Raw genomic sequence first — 26,443 nt, 5'->3', positions numbered from 1 at the left:
TGTTGCAGGCGCATCGGCGCACGCCCGCATCAGCAACCTCCCACAGCACACAATGAAGCAAGCGGCCGGAGCCGCTCGCTTCATTGTGTGAACTGACAGGGTTTTCTACGGCCGCAATTCATTGAATTGCAGCCGCAGAAAACTGACATGTCAGTTATTTGCGGGGCCGCACAGGATCATGGCTGGAGCATATATGCAATGTGCATACTCGTGTAAAGTACGGTCGTTGTTGCCATCGTACTTTTACGTAGTGTGAACATAGCTATATACACTATAAAGTATACCCTATACACAGGGCCAATTCTAGCTTCACTCCTGCCTGAGGCAAGAACTGAAATAGTGCCCCCCATGCAGAAAATCACAATACATATTACCTTATAGTGACTAAATATCACCAGTATTACCACTACACAAGGGAAAAATAATACCGCCACACCTTTAACACACTATCACTGCTTAATGATTAAACAATACTACCAGTACTGCTACTGAATAAAAAGTACTGTAGAGAGTGCAGCATTACCCCTGCACAGTAACAGTATAGTGACCAGTGTGCAGTTACATCCAGTGACCCATAGGGGACACCTTTCCCCCCCCCCCTCCCCCATGTGTCCCCATGTAGTCATGATCCCCCTTCCTGTTTCCTTATTTAGTCATAATTCCCCCATCTCCTCATGTAGTCATAATCCCCCATCCTGTCTCGTCATGTAGTAATAATCCACCATCTTGTGTTGTGATGTAGTCATAATCCCCCCTCCTGTGTCCTCATAATCCCCCCGTGTTTATAATCCCCCCTCCTGTGTCCTCATATTCCCCCCTCTTGTGTACTCATAGTCCCCCCTCCTGTGTCCTTATAATCCCCCCTCCTGTGTCCTCATATTCCCCCCTCGTGTGTCCTCATAGTCCCCCCTCCTGTGTCCTCATAGTCCCCCCTCCTGTGTCCTCATAATCCCCCCTCCTGTGTCCTCATAATCCCCCTCCTGTGTCCTCATAATCCCCCCTCCTGTGTCCTCATAATCCCCCTCCTGTGTCCTCATAATCCCCCCTCCTGTGTCCTCATAATCCCCCTCCTGTGTCCTCATAATCCCCCCTCCTGTATCCTAATAATCCCCCCTCCTGTGTCCTCATAATCCCCACTCCTGTGTCCTCATAATCCCCCCTCCTGTGTCCTCATAATCCCCCTCCTGTATCCTAATAATCCCCCCGTGTTTATAATCCCCCTCCTGTATCCTAATAATCCCCCCGTGTTTATAATCCCCCCTCCTGTATCCTAATAATCCCCCCTCCTGTGTCCTCATAATCCCCCCTCCTGTATCCTAATAATCCCCCCTCCTGTGTCCTCATAATCCCCCCTCCTGTGTCCTCATAATCCCCCCTCCCGTGTCCTTATAATCCCCCTCCTGTATCCTCATAATCCCCCTCCTGTGTCCTCATAATCCCCCCTCCTGTGTCCTCATAATCCCCCCTCCTGTGTCCTCATATCCCTCCTATGTTCATAATCCCCCTGCTGTGTTTCCTTAACCCCCCTCCTGTGTTTCCATACTGCCTACATAATACTGCCTTACAGTGCAACACTAATACTGCCATATAGTACACACCGAATACTGCCATATAGTACACACCCAATAATGCCATACAGTACAGAACTGATACCACCATATACTGCCTACATAATACTGCCATACAGTACAGAACTGATACCACCACATACTGCCTACAGTACATAATACTGCCATACAGTACAGAAATAATACCACCACATACTGCTGCATAATATTGCCATACAGTACAGAACTGATACCACCACATACTGCTGCATAATACTGCCATACAGTACATAAATAATACCACCACATACTGCTGCATAATACTGCCATACAGTACAGAAATAATACCACCAAATACTGCTGCATAATACTGCCATACAGTACAGAAATAATACCACCACATACTGCTACATAATACTGCCATACAGTACAAAACTGATACCACCACATACTGCCTACATAATACTGCCATACAGTACAGAACTGATACCACCACATACTGCCTACATAATACTGCCATACAGTACAGAACTGATACCACCACATACTGCTAAATAATACTGTCATACAGTACAGAACTGATACCACAACATACTGCTACATAATACTGCCATACAGTACAGAAATAATACCACCACATACTGCTACATAATACTGCCATACAGTACAGAACTGATACCACCACATACTGCCTACATAATACTGCCATACAGTACAGAACTGATACCACCACATACTGCTGCCTAATACTGCCATACAGTACAGAAATAATACCCCCACAAACTGCTACAGAATACTGCCATATAGTACAGAACTGATACCACCACATACTGCCTACATAATACTGCCATACAGTACAGAACTGATACCACCACATACTGCCTACATTATACTGCCATACAGTACAGAAATAATACCACCACATACTGCTACATAATACTGTCATACAGTACAGAACTGATGCAACCACATACTGGTACATAATACTGCCATACAGTACATAAATAATATCACCACATACTGCTGCATAATACTGCCACACAGTACAGAAATAATACCACCACATACTGCTGCATAATACTGCCATACAGTACAGAACTGATACCACCACATACTGCCTACACAATAGTGCCATACAGTACAGAACTGATACCACCACATACTGCTACATAATACTGCCATACAGTACAGAACTGATACCACCACATACTGCTACATAATACTGCCATACAGTACAGAACTGATACCACAACATACTTCCTACACAATACTGTCATACAGTACAGAACTGATACCACCACATACTGCTACATAATACTACCATACAGTACAGAACTGATACCACCACATACTGCCTACATAATACTGCCATACAGTACAGAACTGATACCACAACATACTGCTGCATAATACTGCCATACAGTACAGAAGAGATACCACCACATACTGCCTACATAATACTGCCATACAGTACAGAACTGATACCACAACATACTGCTGCATAATACTGCCATACAGTACAGAAATAATATCACCACATACTGCTTGATAATACTGCCATACAGTACAGAAATAATACCACCACATACTGCCTACATAATACTGCCATACAGTACAGAACTGATACCACCACATACTGCTACATAATACTGCCATACAGTACAGAACTGATACCACCACATACTGCCTGCATAATACTGCCATACAGTACAGAACTGATACCACCACATACTGCTGCATAATACTGCCATACAGTACATAAATAATACCACCACATACTGCTGCATAATACTGCCATACAGTACAGAAATAATACCACCAAATACTGCTGCATAATACTGCCATACAGTACAGAAATAATACCACCACATACTGCTACATAATACTGCCATACAGTACAAAACTGATACCACCACATACTGCCTACATAATACTGCCATACAGTACAGAACTGATACCACCACATACTGCCTACATAATACTGCCATACAGTACAGAACTGATACCACCACATACTGCTAAATAATACTGTCATACAGTACAGAACTGATACCACCACATACTGCTACATAATACTGCCATACAGTACAGAAATAATACTACCACATACTGCTGCATAATACTGCCATACAGTACAGAACTGATACCACCACATACTGCCTACATAATACTGCCATACAGTACAGAACTGATACCACCACATACTGCTGCCTAATACTGCCATACAGTACAGAAATAATACCCCCACAAACTGCTACAGAATACTGCCATATAGTACAGAACTGATACCACCACATACTGCCTACATAATACTGCCATACAGTACAGAACTGATACCACCACATACTGCCTACATTATACTGCCATACAGTACAGAAATAATACCACCACATACTGCTACATAATACTGTCATACAGTACAGAACTGATGCAACCACATACTGGTACATAATACTGCCATACAGTACATAAATAATATCACCACATACTGCTGCATAATACTGCCACACAGTACAGAAATAATACCACCACATACTGCTGCATAATACTGCCATACAGTACAGAACTGATACCACCACATACTGCCTACACAATAGTGCCATACAGTACAGAACTGATACCACCACATACTGCTACATAATACTGCCATACAGTACAGAACTGATACCACCACATACTGCTACATAATACTGCCATACAGTACAGAACTGATACCACAACATACTTCCTACACAATACTGTCATACAGTACAGAACTGATACCACCACATACTGCTACATAATACTACCATACAGTACAGAACTGATACCACCACATACTGCCTACATAATACTGCCATACAGTACAGAACTGATACCACAACATACTGCTGCATAATACTGCCATACAGTACAGAAGAGATACCACCACATACTGCCTACATAATACTGCCATACAGTACAGAACTGATACCACAACATACTGCTGCATAATACTGCCATACAGTACAGAAATAATATCACCACATACTGCTTGATAATACTGCCATACAGTACAGAAATAATACCACCACATACTGCCTACATAATACTGCCATACAGTACAGAACTGATACCACCACATACTGCTACATAATACTGCCATACAGTACAGAACTGATACCACCACATACTGCCTGCATAATACTGCCATACAGTACAGAACTGATACCACCACATACTGCCTACATAATACTGCCATACAGTACAGAAATAATACCACCACATACTGCCTACATAATACTGCCATACAGTACAGAACTGATACCACCACATACTGCTGCATAATACTGCCATACACTACAGAACTGATACCACCACATACTGCTACATAATACTGTCATACAGTACAGAACTGATACCACCACATACTGCCTACATAATAGTGCCATACAGTACAGAAATAATACCACCACATACTGCTACATAATACTGCCATACAGTACAGAACTGATACCACCACATACTGCCTACATAATACTGCCATACAGTACAGAACTGATACCACCACATACTGCCTACATAATACTGCCATACAGTACAGAACTGATACCACCACATACTGCCTTAATAATACTGCCATACAGTACAGAAATAATACCACCACATACTGCCTACATAATACTGCCATACAGTACAGAAATAATACCACCACATACTGCCTACATTATACTGCCATACAGTACAGAACTGATACCACCACATACTGCCTACATAATACTGCCATACAGTACAGAACTGATACCACCACATACTGCTTACATAATACTGCCATACAGTACAGAACTGATACCACCACATACTGCTGCATAATACTGCCATACAGTACAGAACTGATACCACAACATACTGCTACATAATACTGTCATACAGTACAGAAATAATACCACCACATACTGCTACATAATACTGCCATACAGTACAGAAATAATATCACCACATACTGCTGCATAATACTGCCACACAGTACAGAAATAATACCACCACATACTGCTACATAATACTGCCATACAGTACAGAACTGATACCACCACATACTGCCTGCATAATACTACCATACAGTACAGAACTGATACCACAACATACTGCTACATAATACTGCCATACAGTACAGAACTGATACCACCACATACTGCCTACATAATACTGCCATACAGTACAGAAATAATACCACCACATACTGCCTACATTATACTGCCATACAGTACAGAACTGATACCACCACATACTGCTACATAATAGTGCCATACAGTACAGAACTGATACCACCACATACTGCCTACACAATAGTGCCATACAGTACAGAACTGATACCACCACATACTGCCTACATAATACTGCCATACAGTACAGAACTGATACCATCACATACTGCCTACATTATACTGCCATACAGTACAGAACTGATACCATCACATACTGCTGCATAATACTGCCATACAGTACAGAAATAATACCACCACATACTGCTGCATAATACTGCCATACAGTACAGAACTGATACCACCACATACTGCTGCATAATACTGCCATACAGTACAGAACTGATACCACCACATACTGCCTACACAATAGTGCCATACAGTACAGAACTGATACCACCACATACTGCTACATAATACTGCCATACAGTACAGAAATAATATCACCACATACTGCTGCATAATACTGCCACACAGTACAGAAATAATACCACCACATACTGCTACATAATACTGCCATACAGTACTGAACTGATACCACCACATACTGCCTGCATAATACTGCCATACAGTACAGAACTGATACCACCACATACTGCTACATAATACTGCCATACAGTACAGAAATAATATCACCACATACTGCTGCATAATACTGCCATACAGTACAGAACTGATACCACCACATACTGCCTACATAATACTGTCATACAGTACAGAACTGATACCACCACATACTGCCTACATAATACTGCCATACAGTACAGAACTGATACCACCACATACTGCTGCATAATACTGCCATACAGTACAGAAATAATACCACCACATACTGCTACATAATACTGCCATACAGTACAGAACTGATACCACCACATACTGCCTATATAATACTGCCATACAGTACAGAACTGATACCACCACATACTGCTGCATAATACTGCCATACAGTACAGAAATAATACCACCACATACTGCCTACATAATACTGCCATACAGTACAGAACTGATACCACCACATACTGCCTACATAATACTGCCATACAGTACAGAAATAATACCACCACATACTGCCTACATAATACTGCCATACAGTACAGAAATAATACCACCACATACTGCCTACATAATACTGCCATACAGTACAGAACTGATACCACCACATACTGCTACATAATACTGCCATACAGTACAGAACTGATACCACCACATACTGCTACATAATACTGCCATACAGTACAGAACTGATACCACCACATACTGCCTACATAATACTGCCATACAGTACAGAACTGATACCACCACATACTGCTGCATAATACTGCCATACAGTACAGAAATAATACCACCACATACTGCTACATAATACTGCCATACAGTACAGAAATAATACCACCACATACTGCTACATAATACTGCCATACAGTACAGAACTAATACCACCACATACTGCCTACATAATACTGCCATACAGTACAGAACTGATACCACCACATACTGCCTACATAATACTGCCATACAGTACAGAACTGATACCACCACATACTGCTACATAATACTGCCATACAGTACAGAACTGATACCACCACATACTGCCTACATAATACTGCCATACAGTACAGAACTGATACCACCACATACTGCCTACATAATAGTGCCATACAGTACAGAAATAATACCACCACATACTGCCTACATAATACTGCCATACAGTACAGAACTGATACCACCACATACTGCCTACATAATAGTGCCATACAGTACAGAACTGATACCACCACATACTGCCTACATAATACTGCCATACAGTACAGAACTGATACCACCACATACTGCCTACATAATACTGCCATACAGAACAGAACTGATACCACCACATACTGCTACATAATACTGCCATACAGTACAGAACTGATACCACCACATACTGCTACATAATAGTGCCATACAGTACAGAAATAATACCACCACATACTGCCTACATAATACTGCCACACAGTACAGAACTGATACCACCACATACTGCCTACATAATACTGCCATACAGTACAGAACTGATACCACCACATACTGCTACATAATACTGCCATACAGTACAGAAATAATACCACCACATACTGCTGCATAATACTGCCATACAGTACAGAACTGATACCACCACATACTGCTACATAATACTGCCATACAGTACAGAACTGATACCACCACATACTGCCTACATAATACTGCCATACAGTACAGAACTGATACCACCACATACTGCCTACATAATACTGCCATACAGTACAGAACTGATACCACCACATACTGCCTACACAATAGTGCCATACAGTACAGAACTGATACCACCACATACTGCCTACATAATACTGCCATACAGTACAGAAATAATACCACCACATACTGCCTACATAATACTGCCATACAGTACAGAACTGATACCACCACATACTGCCTACATAATACTGCCATACAGTACAGAACTGATACCACCACATACTGCCTACATAATACTGCCATACAGTACAGAACTGATACCACCACATACTGCCTTAATAATACTGCCATACAGTACAGAAATAATACCACCACATACTGCCTACATAATACTGCCATACAGTACAGAACTGATACCACCACATACTGCCTACATAATACTGCCATACAGTACAGAACTGATACCACAACATACTGCTGCATAATACTGCCATACAGTACAGAAGAGATACCACCACATACTGCCTACATAATACTGCCATACAGTACAGAACTGATACCACAACATACTGCTGCATAATACTGCCATACAGTACAGAAATAATATCACCACATACTGCTTGATAATACTGCCATACAGTACAGAACTGATACCACCACATACTGCCTACATAATACTGCCATACAGTACAGAACTGATACCACCACATACTGCTTACATAATACTGCCATACAGTACAGAACTGATACCACCACATACTGCTGCATAATACTGCCATACAGTACAGAAGTGATACCACAACATACTGCTACATAATACTGTCATACAGTACAGAAATAATACCACCACATACTGCTACATAATACTGCCATACAGTACAGAAATAATATCACCACATACTGCTGCATAATACTGCCACACAGTACAGAAATAATACCACCACATACTGCTACATAATACTGCCATACAGTACAGAACTGATACCACCACATACTGCCTGCATAATACTACCATACAGTACAGAACTGATACCACAACATACTGCTACATAATACTGCCATACAGTACAGAACTGATACCACCACATACTGCCTACATAATACTGCCATACAGTACAGAACTGATACCACCACATACTGCCTACATAATACTGCCATACAGTACAGAACTGATACCACCACATACTGCCTACATAATACTGCCATACAGTACAGAACTGATACCACCACATACTGCTACATAATAGTGCCATACAGTACAGAACTGATACCACCACATACTGCCTACACAATAGTGCCATACAGTACAGAACTGATACCACCACATACTGCCTACATAATACTGCCATACAGTACAGAACTGATACCACCACATACTGCTACATAATACTGCCATACAGTACAGAAATAATATCACCACATACTGCTGCATAATACTGCCATACAGTACAGAACTGATACCACCACATACTGCCTACATAATACTGCCATACAGTACAGAAATAATACCACCACATACTGCTGCATAATACTGCCATACAGTACAGAACTGATACCACCACATACTGCCTACATAATAGTGCCATACAGTACAGAACTGATACCACCACATACTGCTACATAATACTGCCACACAGTACAGAAATAATACCACCACATACTGCTACATAATACTGCCATACAGTACTGAACTGATACCACCACATACTGCCTGCATAATACTGCCATACAGTACAGAACTGATACCACCACATACTGCCTACATAATACTGCCATACAGTACAGAAATAATATCACCACATACTGCTGCATAATACTGCCATACAGTACAGAACTGATACCACCACATACTGCCTACATAATACTGTCATACAGTACAGAACTGATACCACCACATACTGCCTACATAATACTGCCATACAGTACAGAACTGATACCTCCACATACTGCCTACATAATACTGCCATACAGTACAGAACTGATACCACCACATACTGCCTACATAATACTGCCATACAGTACAGAACTGATACCACCACATACTGCTGCATAATACTGCCATACAGTACAGAAATAATACCACCACATACTGCCTACATAATACTGCCATACAGTACAGAACTGATACCACCACATACTGCCTACATAATACTGCCATACAGTACAGAACTGATACCACCACATACTGCCTACATAATACTGCCATACAGTACAGAAATAATACCACCACATACTGCCTACATAATACTGCCATACAGTACAGAACTGATACCACCACATACTGCCTACATAATACTGCCATACAGTACAGAACTGATACCACCACATACTGCTACATAATACTGCCATACAGTACAGAACTGATACCACCACATACTGCTACATAATACTGCCATACAGTACAGAACTGATACCACCACATACTGCCTACATAATACTGCCATACAGTACAGAACTGAAACCACCAAATACTGCCTACATAATACTGCCATACAGTACAGAACTGATACCACCACATACTGCTGCATAATACTGCCATACAGTACAGAAATAATACCACCACATACTGCTACATAATACTGCCATACAGTACAGAACTAATACCACCACATACTGCCTACATAATACTGCCATACAGTACAGAACTGATACCACCACATACTGCCTACATAATACTGCCATACAGTACAGAACTGATACCACCACATACTGCTACATAATACTGCCATACAGTACAGAACTGATACCACCACATACTGCCTACATAATACTGCCATACAGTACAGAACTGATACCACCACATACTGCCTACATAATAGTGCCATACAGTACAGAAATAATACCACCACATACTGCCTACATAATACTGCCATACAGTACAGAACTGATACCACCACATACTGCCTACATAATACTGCCATACAGTACAGAACTGATACCACCACATACTGCTACATAATACTGCCATACAGTACAGAACTGATACCACCACATACTGCTACATAATAGTGCCATACAGTACAGAAATAATACCACCACATACTGCTACATAATACTGCCATACAGTACAGAACTGATACCACCACATACTGCCTACATAATACTGCCATACAGTACAGAACTGATACCACCACATACTGCTACATAATACTGTCATACAGTACAGAACTGATACCACCACATACTGCTACATAATACTGCCATACAGTACAGAAATAATATCACCACATACTGCTACATAATAGTGCCATACAGTACAGAAATAATACCACCACATACTGCTGCATAATACTGCCATACAGTACAGAACTGATACCACCACATACTGCTACATAATACTGCCATACAGTACAGAACTGATACCACCACATACTGCCTACATAATACTGCCATACAGTACAGAACTGATACCACCACATACTGCCTACATAATACTGCCATACAGTACAGAACTGATACCACCACATACTGCCTACATAATACTGCCATACAGTACAGAACTGATACCACCACATACTGCTACATAATACTGCCATACAGTACAGAACTGATACCACCACATACTGCTACATAATACTGCCACACAGTACAGAAATAATACCACCACATACTGCTACATAATACTGCCATACAGTACAGAAATAATACCACCACATACTGCTACATAATACTGCCATACAGTACAGAAATAATACCACCACATACTGCTGCATAATACTGCCATACAGTACAGAACTGATACCACCACATACTGCCTACATAATACTGCCATACAGTACAGAACTGATACCACCACATACTGCTACATAATACTGCCATACAGTACAGAACTGATACCACCACATACTGCTACATAATACTGCCATACAGTACAGAACTGATACCACCACATACTGCTGCATAATACTGCCATACAGTACAGAACTGATACCACCACATACTGCCTACATAATACTGCCATACAGTACAGAAATAATACCACCACATACTGCCTACATAATACTGCCATACAGTACAGAAATAATACCACCACATACTGCTGCATAATACTGCCATACAGTACAGAAATAATACCACCACATACTGCTGCATAATACTGCCATACAGTACAGAACTAATACCACCACATACTGCCTACATTATACTGCCATACAGTACAGAAGTGATACCACCACATACTGCTGCATAATACTGCCATACAGTACAGAAATAATACCACCACATACTGCTGCATAATACTGCCATACAGTACAGAACTGATACCACCACATACTGCTGCATAATACTGCCATACAGTACAGAACTGATACCACCACATACTGCTACATAATACTGCCATACAGTACAGAACTGATACCACCACATACTGCTGCATAATACTGCCATACAGTACAGAACTGATACCACCACATACTGCCTACATAATACTGCCATACAGTACAGAAATAATACCACCACATACTGCCTACATAATACTGCCATACAGTACAGAAATAATACCACCACATACTGCTGCATAATACTGCCATACAGTACAGAAATAATACCACCACATACTGCTGCATAATACTGCCATACAGTACAGAACTAATACCACCACATACTGCCTACATTATACTGCCATACAGTACAGAAGTGATACCACCACATACTGCTGCATAATACTGCCATACAGTACAGAAATAATACCACCACATACTGCTGCATAATACTGCCATACAGTACAGAACTGATACCACCACATACTGCTGCATAATACTGCCATACAGTACAGAACTGATACCACCACATACTGCTGCATAATACTGCCATACAGTACAGAAATAATACCACCACATACTGCCTACACAATAGTGCCATACAGTACTGAACTGATACCACCACATACTGCTGCATAATAGTGCCATACAGTACAGAAATAATACCACCACATACTGCTACATAATACTGCCATACAGTACAGAACTGATACCACCACATACTGCCTACATAATACTGCCATACAGTACAGAACTGATACCACCACATACTGCCTGCATAATTGTCCCTTTGCCCATGCCATGATTTGGTGCTCACATAGGCCGTCTCTAGGTGCGTTCCATGTACTCTGGTGTAATTAGGACATGATGCCCTGTGAGTGGTCAGTATATCTGTGATGTCATCAGTCAGTCGCTGACATCACTATTACAGGCACAGAATGAGGTCACATGTGTAATGCTGGGATCATTGCCTGGTATAATCCCCACCCCCCAGGTCACCCCGGATCCCCTGTCTGGGCAGAATATTAAGGAAAGCCGCACTGTTCTATTTTAAGCCGGGCCTAATCCGCGGTCTAATCTGTGCAGGGATTAGAGCAGGGAATTCCTTCCGTAATTAGGTTACAATCTGTTGTGCCGGCATCACCGGGCGTCCTCCACCGACTCCAGTGTAAACCGCTGCCCGGTGGTGTCAGGGGATTACCAGGCGCAGGCTGCAGGGGGCGCAATGATCCCAGGATCCCACCGTCCATCCCCACCACACTGATGTACAAATACGTATGAGCCGCTGACAGGGCATGCTGGGAATTATGGTTCTCCATTGAGAAAGCTGGACAAACCCCTGAATCCTGCTTTGTTTGTGGTCACCCAGCTTTCCCAAACACTGAGACACAAATCTCCCAGAGGGGCTGTCCGACTGGTGGGGGTAGGATTGCTGGTCAGGAGCCTGGGAAAGCTGGGACCCCTGACCAGGTTATGTGAGAGGAGTGCTGGAAGCCACATAATAACACAGGTGAACCATTCAGGACTCCGGGAGAGCTGGGTGATGGCACCATATTGGTTGTCATCCAGCTTTCCCAGCACAAGGAGGAAACTGATAAGTCGCCATTGTGTGACGCCTGTCTTGTAGGAAAGCTTGGCCATCGCCTGTGAGAGCATGAAGAAGCTCCGAGCCGACATGGGCGGCACCAACATCCTGTCACCGCTGAACTGGATCATCCGGCAGCCGGTGTGCCGCGGCTACCCCCGACTCCTCTTCCTGCTGACGGACGGAGCTGTCAGCAACACCGGCAAAGTCATTGAGCTCATCCGCCATCACTCGTCATTCACACGGTAAGATATAGAGCATCATGGGAAGCCCTGAGCGATGGTGAGTGACGGTGAAGTTACCTGCAATGATGGTTTAAACCCCTTGGGCCCCTCCAGTCAGCTGACTGTATGTGCCAGGGCCCCTACCTACTATCACTGTACAATCTGATCTGCTGAGTATGACTGTACAATCTGATCTGCTGAGTATGACTGTACAATCTGATCTGAGTATGACTGTACAATCTGATCTGCTATGACTGTACAATCTGATCTGCTATGACTGTACAATCTGATCTGCTGAGTATGACTGTACAATCTGATCTGAGTATGACTGTACAATCTGATCTGCTATGACTGTACAATCTGATCTGCTATGACTGTACAATCTGATCTGCTGAGTATGACTGTACAATCTGATCTGCTATGACTGTACAATCTGATCTGCTATGACTGTACAATCTGATCTGCTGAGTATGACTGTACAATCTGATCTGCTGAGTATGACTGTACAATCTGATCTGCTATGACTGTACAATCTGATCTGCTATGACTGTACAATCTGATCTGCTGAGTATGACTGTACAATCTGATCTGCTGAGTATGATTGTACAATCTGACCTGCTGAGTATGACTGTACAATCTAACCTGCTGAGTATGACTGTACAATCTGATCTGCTCAGTATGACTGTACAATCTGATGATGCTGAGTATGACTGTACAATCTGATCTGCTGAGTATGACTGTACAATCTGATCTGCTAGATCATCCGGGCAGCCCATAGCAGATAGCGGCGGTCTGCTGCTCCTATTCCACGGAGTGACGGCAGCAGGTCGCTGCTATCTAAGTCGTTTGTCTTTTTACATGTTGAAAGACAAACGATTGCAACGATCAGCCGACATGAAAGATGTCGGCTGATCGTTGCAATCGTTTGTCTTTCAACATTGTCTTCTATTACAGAAGATGATTATTGATCATTAACGGCTGATATCGGCCGAATACAGCCAATAATCGTTTTGTGTAATAATGACTGATGCATATGTCACAGCATGCCCACTACACACTCCTATAGAAGTCAGTAGGTGAGGGCCACATCTCTCCCTCCCTGAACAATGACAGCTGTGAATGTCACACAACATTCTCATATAGATGTCAATAGGAGATGGTCACAGCTCACCTCCTCCCACAGGTTACAGAGCATGCCCACAACACTCTCCAGTAGTCAGTCAGTCATCTCCATGTGGCTGCTGTAACTCATGATCAGAAAATAGAAACCAATACAGTCATTTCTAAATTCAATGTGACACCTTCACATTATTGCTTAATAAAAGCTGTAAGCTGTTTCATGAGATCCTGGCCACTAGATGGCGCTGTTCCATTACAGGATTTGGAGACTACACTCACATTGAAGGCACCAGCAGATTTCTGCTTTATACTGTTAATGGTAATGTGCATTGTTGTGTTTTTGTGTTTTTTTTTTGCAGATGTTACAGCTTTGGCATCGGGCAGAACGCATGCCGAAGACTGGTGCAGGGGGTGGCCAGCGTGTCTAAGGGGAGCGCCAAATTCTTAATCGAAGGAGAAAGACTACAACCTAAGGTGAGGCGACCAGCAGGAGGGATGGGGAACCTTCGGCCCTCCAGTTGTTGCCAAACTACAATTCCCAGCCAAGGGCTGTCCAGGCATGATGGGGGTTGTAGTTTGGCAACAGCTGGAGGGCGGAAGGTTCCCCATCTTTGGTCTAGATGGAGGTCGTTGTCTGGAATCCATGGCTGACAGCTGAGGACAATAGCATGCGGCTAGAGAGTAAGAGATGATGTTGGACCCCTCTTCCTGTGGTGTTACAGATGCTGCAGTCTCTGAAGATGTCGATGGCACCGGTCCTCAGTGATGTCACGGTAGAGTGGGTGTTCCCAGAGAGCACCGAGGTCCTGATCTCCCCAATCAGCTCCAGCTTTCTGTTCCCTGGAGATCGCCTGGTGGGCTACGGCGTTGTGTGCAGCACGGCCCGATTCGTCTCCAATCCCCGCACAGTGAGTAGGAAACAAATGGGAACAAACATGAACAGGGGAAACCTCGCAGGGGATGAGCACAAGGAACCAAGCGTCTCACAATTCACTGACAGCAAGCTGTGATCTTGACGATGGGAAAGCATTAGCAAGGGGTAATTCACCCCCCCAAAATTTTAAGATTATAATTTACCTCTATTAAAAAATCTCAAGTCTTCCAGTACTTATCAGCTGCCATTTGTCCTGCAGGAAGTGGTGTATTCTCTCCAGTCTGACACAGTGCTCTTTGCTGCCACCTCTGTCCATGTCAGGAACTGTGCAGAGCAGCAGAAAATCCCCATAGAAAACCTCTCCTGCTCTGGACAGTTCCATGGACAGAGGTGGCAGCAGAGAGCACTGTGTCAGACTGGAGAGAATACACCACTTCCTGCAGGGCATACAGCAGCTGATAAATTCTGGAAGACTTGATATTTTTTAATAGAAGTAAATTACAATCTTAAAAAATTTTTGGTGAATTTTTGGCAGCAGAGAGCACTGTGTCAGACTGGAGAAAACACACCACTTCCTGCAGGACATACAGCATCTGATAAGTACTGGAAGAATGGAAATTTTTAAATAGAAGTAATTTACAAATCTATATAACTTTCTGGCACCAGTGGATTTAAAAGAAGAAAAAAAAATTTGCTGGAGTACCCCTTTAAGCAAAGCATGATGGAAAGTTTCCCAGAAGGGAGGAACAATTTCCCATGATGCACCCTGCACAGACACTTGTTTGTTCTTAACTCTGCTGGTGCATGGACGCTTACTGCAGCGTGTACCCCAGTCTGTGGCTCTCCGGCAGTTGCTAAACTACAAGTCCCAGGATCGGGGACATACACAGGATTTTCTCTAGGGGGTGCATTTTAAAAGACAGAAAATTTTGCCACACTGTGACCACATAGTAAATATCCCCCATGCAGTGTTAGATCCCAGCATACACAGCCTGTGAAGACAAGATAAGTGATTACAGTGCAGCTACATCCATGGACTTATAGGGGGCGTTTTCCCTGATTAGAGTTGGTAATTTTCCCTTTTTTGCGTGTCTATCCGTCCCGCACCACCAGGACACCAGCACCTTCCAGCCACAACTCATCTCTGCAGAACTGTCCAGACAAACATCTTAGGCTCCACACTGTTTTAGCACCCCCATTACCCTCCTTCTCGCGACAATTGTGCCCCAAACAATAATAACTCCCCCTAGGTGTCCTGCACTGTAATGGGGGTAGGTAAGTGGGCTGGGAGCAAAGGGTAGATAGGTAACCCCAGTAGGTATTCAGTAAGCAGGACCCCTGTAGGTATTTTCCCCTTATATATAGTTGTCCCAGTAGGTAAGTCCCCCCAGTATGCAGTTTCCCCCTGTAGATAGCCGCTAGTAGGTAGGTGTTCTAGTATGTAGGTCTCCAATAGGTATGTATACCCTGTAGATAGACCTCAGAAGGATGGTTTCCTCATAGTCAGATCGTTGTCTCAGTGTACAGGTGCTCTAGAAGTAGTTTTCTCTGTATATAGCCTCCTAGAAGACAGATTTCCCTAATCTATAGGCCCCAGTAGGTAGTTTCCTCAGTATGTTGGCCCCAGTAGGTAGTTTCCTCAGTATGTGGGCCCCCAGTAGTTTCCTCAGTATGTGGGGCCCCAGTAGTTTCCTCAGTATGTTGGCCCCCAGTAGTTTCCTCAGTATGTTGGCCCCCAGTAGTTTCCTCAGTATGTTGGCCCCAATAGGTAGTTTCCTCAGTATGTTGGCCCCAGTAGTTTTCTCAGTATGTGGGGCCCCAGTAGTTTCCTCAGTATGTGGGCCCCAGTAGTTTCCTCAGTATGTCGGCCCCCAGTAGTTTCCTCAGTATGTGGGGCCCCAGTAGTTTCCTCAGTATGTTGCCCCCAGTAGTTTCCTCAGTATGTGGGCCCCAGTAGTTTCCTCAGTATGTGGGCCCCCAGTAGTTTCCTCAGTATGTGGGCCCCCTGTAGGTAGTTTCCTCAGTATGTGGGCCCCCTGTAGGTAGTTTCCTCAGTATGTGGGGCCCTAGTAGTTTCCTCAGTATGTGGGCCCCCAGTAGGTAGTTTCCTCAGTATGTGGGCCCCCTGTAGGTAGTTTCCTCAGTATAGTGTTCCCCTGTAGGTAGTTTCCTCAGTATGTGGGGCCCTAGTAGTCTCCTCAGTATGTGGGGCCCTAGTAGTTTCCTCAGTATGTGGGCCCCCTGTAGGTAGTTTCCTCAGTATGTGGGCCCCCTGTAGGTAGTTTCCTCAGTATGTGGGGCCCTAGTAGTTTCCTCAGTATGTGGGCCCCCAGTAGGTAGTTTCCTCAGTATGTGGGCCCCCTGTAGGTAGTTTCCTCAGTATGTGGGGCCCTAGTAGTTTCCTCAGTATGTGGGCCCCCTGTAGGTAGTTTCCTCAGTATAGTGTTCCCCTGTAGGTAGTTTCCTCAGTATGTGGGGCCCTAGTAGTTTCCTCAGTATGTGGGGCCCTAGTAGTTTCCTCAGTATGTGGGCCCCCTGTAGGTAGTTTCCTCAGTATAGTGTTCCCCTGTAGGTAGTTTCCTCAGTATGTGGGGCCCTAGTAGTTTCCTCAGTATGTGGGGCCCTAGTAGTTTCCTCAGTATGTGGGCCCCCTGTAGGTAGTTTCCTCAGTATGTGGGGCCCCAGTAGTTTCCTCAGTATGTGGGGCCCCAGTAGTTTCCTCAGTATGTGGGCCCCCTGTAGGTAGTTTCCTCAGTATGTGGGCCCCCTGTAGGTAGTTTCCTCAGTATGTGGGCCCCCTGTAGGTAGTTTCCTCAGTATGTGGGGCCCTAGTAGTTTCCTCAGTATGTGGGGCCCTAGTAGTTTCCTCAGTATGTGGGCCCCCTGTAGGTAGTTTCCTCAGTATAGTGTTCCCCTGTAGATAGTTCTGTGTAAACAGTTTTCCTTTCTAGATATGATTTCTCCCATTAGGTAGTTCCTCCTTGTATATAGCCCTCAGTGGGTAGGTTCTCTCTGTAGATAGCCCTCAGTGGGTAGGTTCTCTCTGTAGATAGCCCTTAGTGGGTAGGTTCTCTCTGTAAATAGCACTCAGTGGGTAGGTTCCCTCTGTAGATAGCCCTTAGTGGGTAGGTTCTCTCTGTAGATAGCCCTCAGTGGGTAGGTTCCCTCTGTAGATAGCCCTCAGTGAGTAGGTTCCCTCTGTAGATAGCCCTCAGTGGGTAGGTTCCCTCTGTAGATAGCCCTCAGTGGGTAGGTTCCCTCTGTAGATAGCCCTCAGTGGGTAGGTTCCCCCTGTAGATTACCCCCCCCCATAGGTAAGTTACCCCAGTGTATAGCCCCCATAGGTAAGTTACCCCAGTGTATAGCCCCCATAGGTAAGTTACCCCAGTGTATAGCCCCCCCCATAGGTAGGTTACCCCAGTGTATAGCCCCCCATAGGTAGGTTACCCCAGTGTATAGCCCCCCCATAGGTAAGTTACCCCAGTATATAGCCCCCCATAGGTAAGTTACCCGAGGTGTATACCCCCCCCATAGGTAGGTTACCCCAGTGTTTAGCCCCCCCCCCATAGGTAGGTTACCCCAGTGTATAGCCCCCCTAGGTAAGTTACTCCAGTGTATAGCCCCCCTCATAGGTAAGTTACCCCAGTGTATACCCCCCCATAGGTAAGTTACTCCAGTGTATAGCCCCCATAGGTAAGTTACCCCAGTGTATAGCCCCCCCATAGGTAGGTTACCCCAGTGTATAGCCCCCCCATAGGTAAGTTACCCCCGTGTATAGCCCCCCATAGGTAGGTTACTCCAGTGTATAGCCCCCCCCCATAGGTAAGTTACCCCAGTGTATAGCCCCCCCTCCTAGGTAGGTTTACCCAGTGTATACCCCCCCTACCATAAGAGCTAACCCCTACCATAATAACTGACCCCCTACCATAATAACTGACCCCCTACCATAAGAGCTGACCCCCTACCATAAGAGCTGACCCCCTACCATAAGAGCTGACCCCTACCATAAGAGCTGACCCCCTACCATAAGAGCTGACCCCCTACCATAATAACTGACCCCCTACCATAAGAGCTAACCCCTACCATAATAACTGACCCCTACCATAATAACTGACCCCTACCATAATAACTGGCCCCCTACCACAAGAGATGACCCCCTACCATAATAACTGACCCCCTACCATAATAACTGACCCCCTACCATAAGAGCTAACCCCCTACCTTAAGAACTGACTCCCTACCATAAGAGCTAACCCCTACCATAATAACTGACCCCCTACCATAAGAGCTGACCCCCTACCTTAAGAACTGACTCCCTACCATAAGAGCTAACCCCTACCATAATAACTGACCCCTACCATAAGAACTGACCCCCTACCATAAGAGCTAACCCCTACCATAATAACTGACCCCCTACCATAAGAGATGACCCCCTACCATAAGAGATGACCCCCTACCATAATAACTGACCCCCTACCATAAGAGCTAACCCCCTACCATAAGAGCTAACCCCTACCATAATAACTGACCCCCTACCATAAGAGATGACCCCCTACCATAAGAGATGACCCCCTACCATAATAACTGACCCCCTACCATAAGAGCTAACCCCTACCATAAGAGCTAACCCCCTACCATAATAACTAACCCCCTACCATAAGAGCTGACCCCCTACCATAAGAACTGACCCCCTACCATAAGAACTGACGCCCTACCTTAAGAACTGACCCCCTACCATAATAACTAACCCCCTACCATAAGAACTGACCCCCTACCATATGAACTGACCCCCTACCATAAGAGCTGACCCCCTACCATAAGAACTGACCCCCTACCATAAGAGCTAACTCCTACCATAAGAGCTAACCCCCTACCATAAGAGCTGACGCCCTACCATAATAACTGACCCCCTACCATAAGAGCTGACCCCCTACCATAAGGGCTGACCCCCTACCATAAGAGCTGACCCCCTACCATAAGAGCTGACCCCCTACCATAAGAACTGACCCCCTACCATAAAAACTGACCCCCTACCTTAAGAACTGACCCCCTACCATAAGGGCTGACCCCCTATCATAAGAGCTGACCCCCTACCTAAAGAACTGACCTCCTACCATAAGAGCTGACCCCCTACCTTAAGAACTGACCCCCTACCATAAGAGCTGACGCCCTACCTTAAGAACTGACCCCCTACCAAAATAACTAACCCCCTACCATAAGAACTGACCCCCTACCATAAGAGCTGACGTCCTACCTTAAGAACTGACCCCCTACCATAAGAGCTGACCCCCTACCATAAGAACTGACCCCCTACCATAAGAGCTAACCCCCTACCATAAGAACTGACCCCCTACCATAATAACTGACCCCCTACCATAATAACTAACCCCCTTCCATAAGAACTGACCCCCTACCATAAGAACTGACCCCCTGCCTTAAGAACTGACCCCCTACCATAAGAGCTGACCCCCTACCATAAGAACTGATGCTCTACCATAAGAGCTGACCCCCTACCATAAGAACTGACCCCCTACCATAAGAGCTGACCCCCTACCATAAGAACTGATGCTCTACCATAAGAGCTGACCCCCTACCATAAGAACTGACCCCCTACCTTAAGAGCTTACCCCCTGCCATAATAACTGACCCCCTACCATAAGAGCTAACCCCTACCTTAAGAACTGACCCCCTACCATAAGAGCTGACCCCCTACCTAAAGAACTGACCCCCTACCATAAGAGCTGACCCCCTACCATAAGAGCTGACCCCCTACCATAAGAGCTGACCCCCTACCATAAGAACTGACCCCCTACCATAAGAACTGACCCCCTACCATAAAAACTGACCCCCTACCTTAAGAACTGACCCCCTACCATAAGGGCTGACCCCCTACCATAAGGGCTGACCCCCTACCATAAGAGCTGACCCCCTACCTAAAGAACTGACCCCCTACCATAAGAGCTGACCCCCTACCATAAGAGCTGACCCCCTACCTTAAGAACTGACTCCCTACCATAAGAGCTAACCCCTACCGTAATAACTGACCCCCTACCATAAGAGCTGACCCCCTACCATAAGAGCTGACCCCCTACCATAAGAGCTGACCCCCTACCATAAGAACTGACCCCCTACCATAAGAGCTGACCCCCTACCTAAAGAACTGACCCCCTACCATAAGAGCTGACCCCCTACCTTAAGAACTGACCCCCTACCATAAGAGCTGACCCCCTACCTAAAGAACTGACCCCCTACCATAAGAGCTGACCCCCTACCTTAAGAACTGACCCCCTACCATAAGAGCTGACCCCCTACCTAAAGAACTGACCCCCTACCATAAGAGCTGACCCCCTACCTTAAGAACTGACCCCCTACCATAAGAGCTGACCCCCTACCTAAAGAACTGACCCCCTACCATAAGAGCTGACCCCCTACCTTAAGAACTGACCCCCTACCATAAGAGCTAACCCCTACCATAAGAACTGACCCCCTACCATAAGAGCTGACACTCTACCATAAGAGCTGACCCCCTACCATAAGAACTGACCCCCTACCATAAGAGCTGACCCCCTACCATAAGAACTGACCCCCTACCATAAGAACTGACCACCTACCCTGCAATATAAATTGTATATTGATAGATTATACATGAGAGGATCCAGAACTTCCAGATGATGTTGGGGGAGGGGCTTATTTTAAGGGATTTTTCACAACTGGTATTTATAGCCAGAGAAGGGTTGGGGGTCTGCAAAATAGGCCACTACCTTCTTTGACCCAAAAATGGTCACATGATTACTGCATACCATGTAAATAAACCCGAACAGCCCCACAATTTTCATAAAGTGGGCGGTTCCAAAGGTTTTTCTTATTCTTACAGATTTATTATTGAAACACAAATCTACACAGCACCTGCATGTAATGGTTTTTGGCCTGTCACAATGCGAAACTGCATACACTGAGGTATACTGAGCATACAAGGGTTACAATAATTGTGTATTTACACCTCCCAGTGGCCAAGAATGTAAAGATTCTGGTCACATGACACTTCTGCAGGTAGCTTCAATGTGAAGTGTCTCCCAGGTTCAGCCTCTTTCTGGGTTAGAGCCAATCCCTCCAAACCTTAGTTCAGCCATCACTCCCCAGAGGAAGGGGGGCTTTCTGGCAAACCAGGGGAAAAGGTGGTTGCTGAGGAACTAGGGGAAGGGGTGGTTGCTGGGGAACCAGGGGGAGGGGTGGTTGCTGGGGAACCAGGGGGAGGGGAGCTTGCTGGGGAACTAGGGGAGGGGAACCTTCTCAGGAACTGGGGGGAGGGGAGCTTTGTTGTGTCCCACCACTGGTGTTCCTTTCTCTTTTCTTATATACCTGTCATAAAAGCTTCTTTCTCCAGGTTAAGTGGTGATCAAGGTGCTCTACAGTTTCACCACTAGATATCAGTATCTCCTATATGTTTATGTTATTATATGCACAGCTGAAGTTAGGAATGGGTTAATGTTTTCTGTGTACCATGTGCTCTTATTGACCTATGGGAGGTACTTTCCATTTCTATCTCTTTTTTTCTTTCTTATGTACACGCTCATCCCCACCACTCACAGGGTAGATTACTTAGCCCCTGTAGTTACTTGGTGGAGGAAGTTTAGTTAGTCTTATCCAGATTCTCGTGGTAGAAAGACACCCAGAGCAAGTGTCCCTGCTGTAGCCAAGCCAGGGCCTGGCTTATGCCAGGACCCTTGTCCGAGACCAAGGAGTCTGGTCTTAGACACGAAGTACAAGAGGAACTAGCCTGGATAGGATAAAGCTATTAAGGAAGATCTAAGTATCCTATTTCGCAGTGCAGGTAACTGGGGCACCCCCAAGAACTTAGCTTCACCCAGATAACCACAACTAGGGCTTGTATCACCCTATTAGGACGGGTCATTCGACACAGTAGGGCACAAGGTGGTCAGACATAGTCTAAACATGGGTACAAGTAAACGTCTTACTACAGAGTCTTCTCAAAAGTTCCGGCAGAGTACATTTCTACACTGGGTCATGGCTCCTCCGACCGACTCTTCACCTCTACTCTACTCAACTCTTCAAGCACCGCTACAACTACTTCTCTTCTATTCTACTTTTCCAAGCAGCAACTCCAGCACAACCGAGTTAAGCACTAAGGTCTATGTGAAGATTGTGAAAGAGTATTGTGTTGCTGAGAAACTTGACAGTAAAAACTTTTCTATGATTGATATCACCGGGACTCTGTCAAACTTTATATGCACCAGCACCTATACACACCACCCATACACCTTGCGTTATTTTTCCCCTTTCTGTGGGTAGCCGTACCGATAGTCCGGATGGGTCAATTGCCACTCAGGAATACCGTGACAATAGCCCAAGGGACCCATCACAACCCGACAGGTCACCGACCAACACTACAGACTGGCCACACCAAAAAACAGGTACCAACATCACACCTGTGTGCTGGACAAGCACTGGTGTCACCACTATCACTGGCCCAGTAGTGCACAGCCGACCACCGCAGAAGTGGCCTCACCAGTAACATCTTAGTACATCACCAGTCGAGTTACCACACCTTGCTGGGGAACCAGGGAGAGGAGACCTTGCTCTAAAGGAGGATGCTACCTTTGCTGAAAGGGGTACTGCTGAGGAGCCACCTCTGTCCAGAGCAGCAGCAAATCCCCATAGAAAACCTCTCCTGCTCTTGACAGTTCCTGACATGGACAGAGGTGGCAGCAGAGAGCACTGTGTCAGACTGGAGAGAATACACCACTTCCTGCAGGGCATACAACACCTGATAAGTATTGGAAGACTGGAGATTTCTACTTATAAAAAATTACAAATCTGTATAACTTTCTGACACCAGTTGATTTGTAAGAAAGATTTTCGCCGGAGTACCTCTTTAAAGGGTATCTCCACTAATTGCTGAGATAGTGAATAGCCTTGGTGTTACATGGTCCATTCCAGTGTTCCACAGCAACCAGTCTGTCCTAGATATCAGAAGTGACCCCCCCCTTCCCCCCCCCTCCCCCGAGGATGCTCAGCAGGACCTCTACTATCATGTCATAAACAAACGGAGTGATGGAGAGCCCCTTTAAGTGGTGACTGTCTGTATGTTCTCTCCCTTAGGACAAGAGGCGGCGGTACAGTATGATGCGCTCTCAGGAGTCGGGGAGTTCGGTATTTTTCCAGTCTCTGGACTCATCTGGAAGTGGAGGCTCCAGGGGTCAACCAGACGCCGGCCCCCCTTCGGAGCACAGCACCGAATTCCTGAACGGCAAAGAGGATCCGTCTGGAGAGCACGAGGCCGGTGAGTGGCTTCTATCTGTGGTCATGGAGATGCCGGGGGGCGGCCATAGTAACAGCTTTAGGTTCCATGCATCTTGTTTGCTCCCCCATCCAGACCCCGGATATCAGCGCCGAGCCTACAGCACCAGTCAGATTGCCGACCACCAGCCCCTGCCGCGATTCCACACGGCCAGTGACCCCAGCGCCGCCCCGGAGAAGAGCCCCCTGTGCCGCATCCAAATCCAGGAACTGCAGGGTACAGACGACACAAGCTCTGACATTCATGAGGCGCAGGTACCACATGACGCCATCTCAGTATAGACAACAGAGGGGAAGTCCCATCACAAACTTATCTGTTGTGTAAAGCCTATGACCTCACTGTGACATCATCATCTCATCACAGACTGACCTGCTACATAGTGTGACATCATCATCCAATCACAGACTGACCTGCTACATAGTGTGACATCATCATCTGATCACAGACTGACCTGTTACATAGTGTGACATCATCATCCAATCACAGACTGACCTGTTACATAGTGTGACATCATCATCCAATCACAGACTGACCTGCTACATAGTGTGACATCATCATCCAATCACAGACTGACCTGTTACATAGTGTGACATCATCATCCAATCACAGACTGACCTGCTACATAGTGTGACATCATCATCCAATCACAGACTGACCTGCTACATGGTGTGACATCATCATCCAATCACAGATTGACCTGTTACATAGTGTGACATCATCATCCAATCACAGACTGACCTGTTACGTAGTGTGACATCATCATCCAATCACAGACTGGACTGCTACATAGTGTGACATCATCATCCAATCACAGACTGACCTGTTACGTAGTGTGACATCATCATCCAATCACAGACTGACCTGCTACATAGTGTGACATCATCATCCAATCACACACTGACCTGCTACATAGTGTGACATCATCATCCAATCACAGACTGACCTGTTACATAGTGTGACATCATCATCCAATCACAGACTGACCTGTTACATAGTGTGACATCATCATCCAATCACAGACTGACCTGTTACATAGTGTGACATCATCATCCAATCACACACTGACCTGCTACATAGTG

The 26,443-nt window shown here is 45.1% G+C and overlaps 1 protein-coding gene across 3 annotated transcripts in view; it reads left to right on the top strand.

Annotated features, from left to right (window-relative positions):
- Positions 1 to 26,443, top strand: part of VWA5B1 (von Willebrand factor A domain containing 5B1) — an 80,802-nt gene that overhangs the window by 36,391 nt on the left and 17,968 nt on the right. For 2 of the 3 annotated variants that reach the window (XM_069946838.1, XM_069946837.1), the window contains exons 9-13: positions 13,871 to 14,073; positions 15,531 to 15,645; positions 15,894 to 16,079; positions 25,166 to 25,346; positions 25,440 to 25,580. In XM_069946838.1, coding sequence (XP_069802939.1) covers positions 13,871 to 14,073; positions 15,531 to 15,645; positions 15,894 to 16,079; positions 25,166 to 25,346; positions 25,440 to 25,580 — 826 coding nt within the window. Of the gene's footprint in view, positions 1 to 13,870; positions 14,074 to 15,530; positions 15,646 to 15,893; positions 16,080 to 25,165; positions 25,347 to 25,439; positions 25,619 to 26,443 lie in introns of all 3 variants that reach the window. The other variant, XM_069946836.1, reaches the window with a different exon arrangement.

Source organism: Dendropsophus ebraccatus, chromosome 12 (assembly GCF_027789765.1).
Source record: "Dendropsophus ebraccatus isolate aDenEbr1 chromosome 12, aDenEbr1.pat, whole genome shotgun sequence".
NCBI classification, from domain to species: Eukaryota; Metazoa; Chordata; class Amphibia; order Anura; family Hylidae; genus Dendropsophus; species Dendropsophus ebraccatus.
Note: the sequence above shows the minus strand (reverse complement) of the source record. Positions and strands in the feature narration are given on the sequence as shown.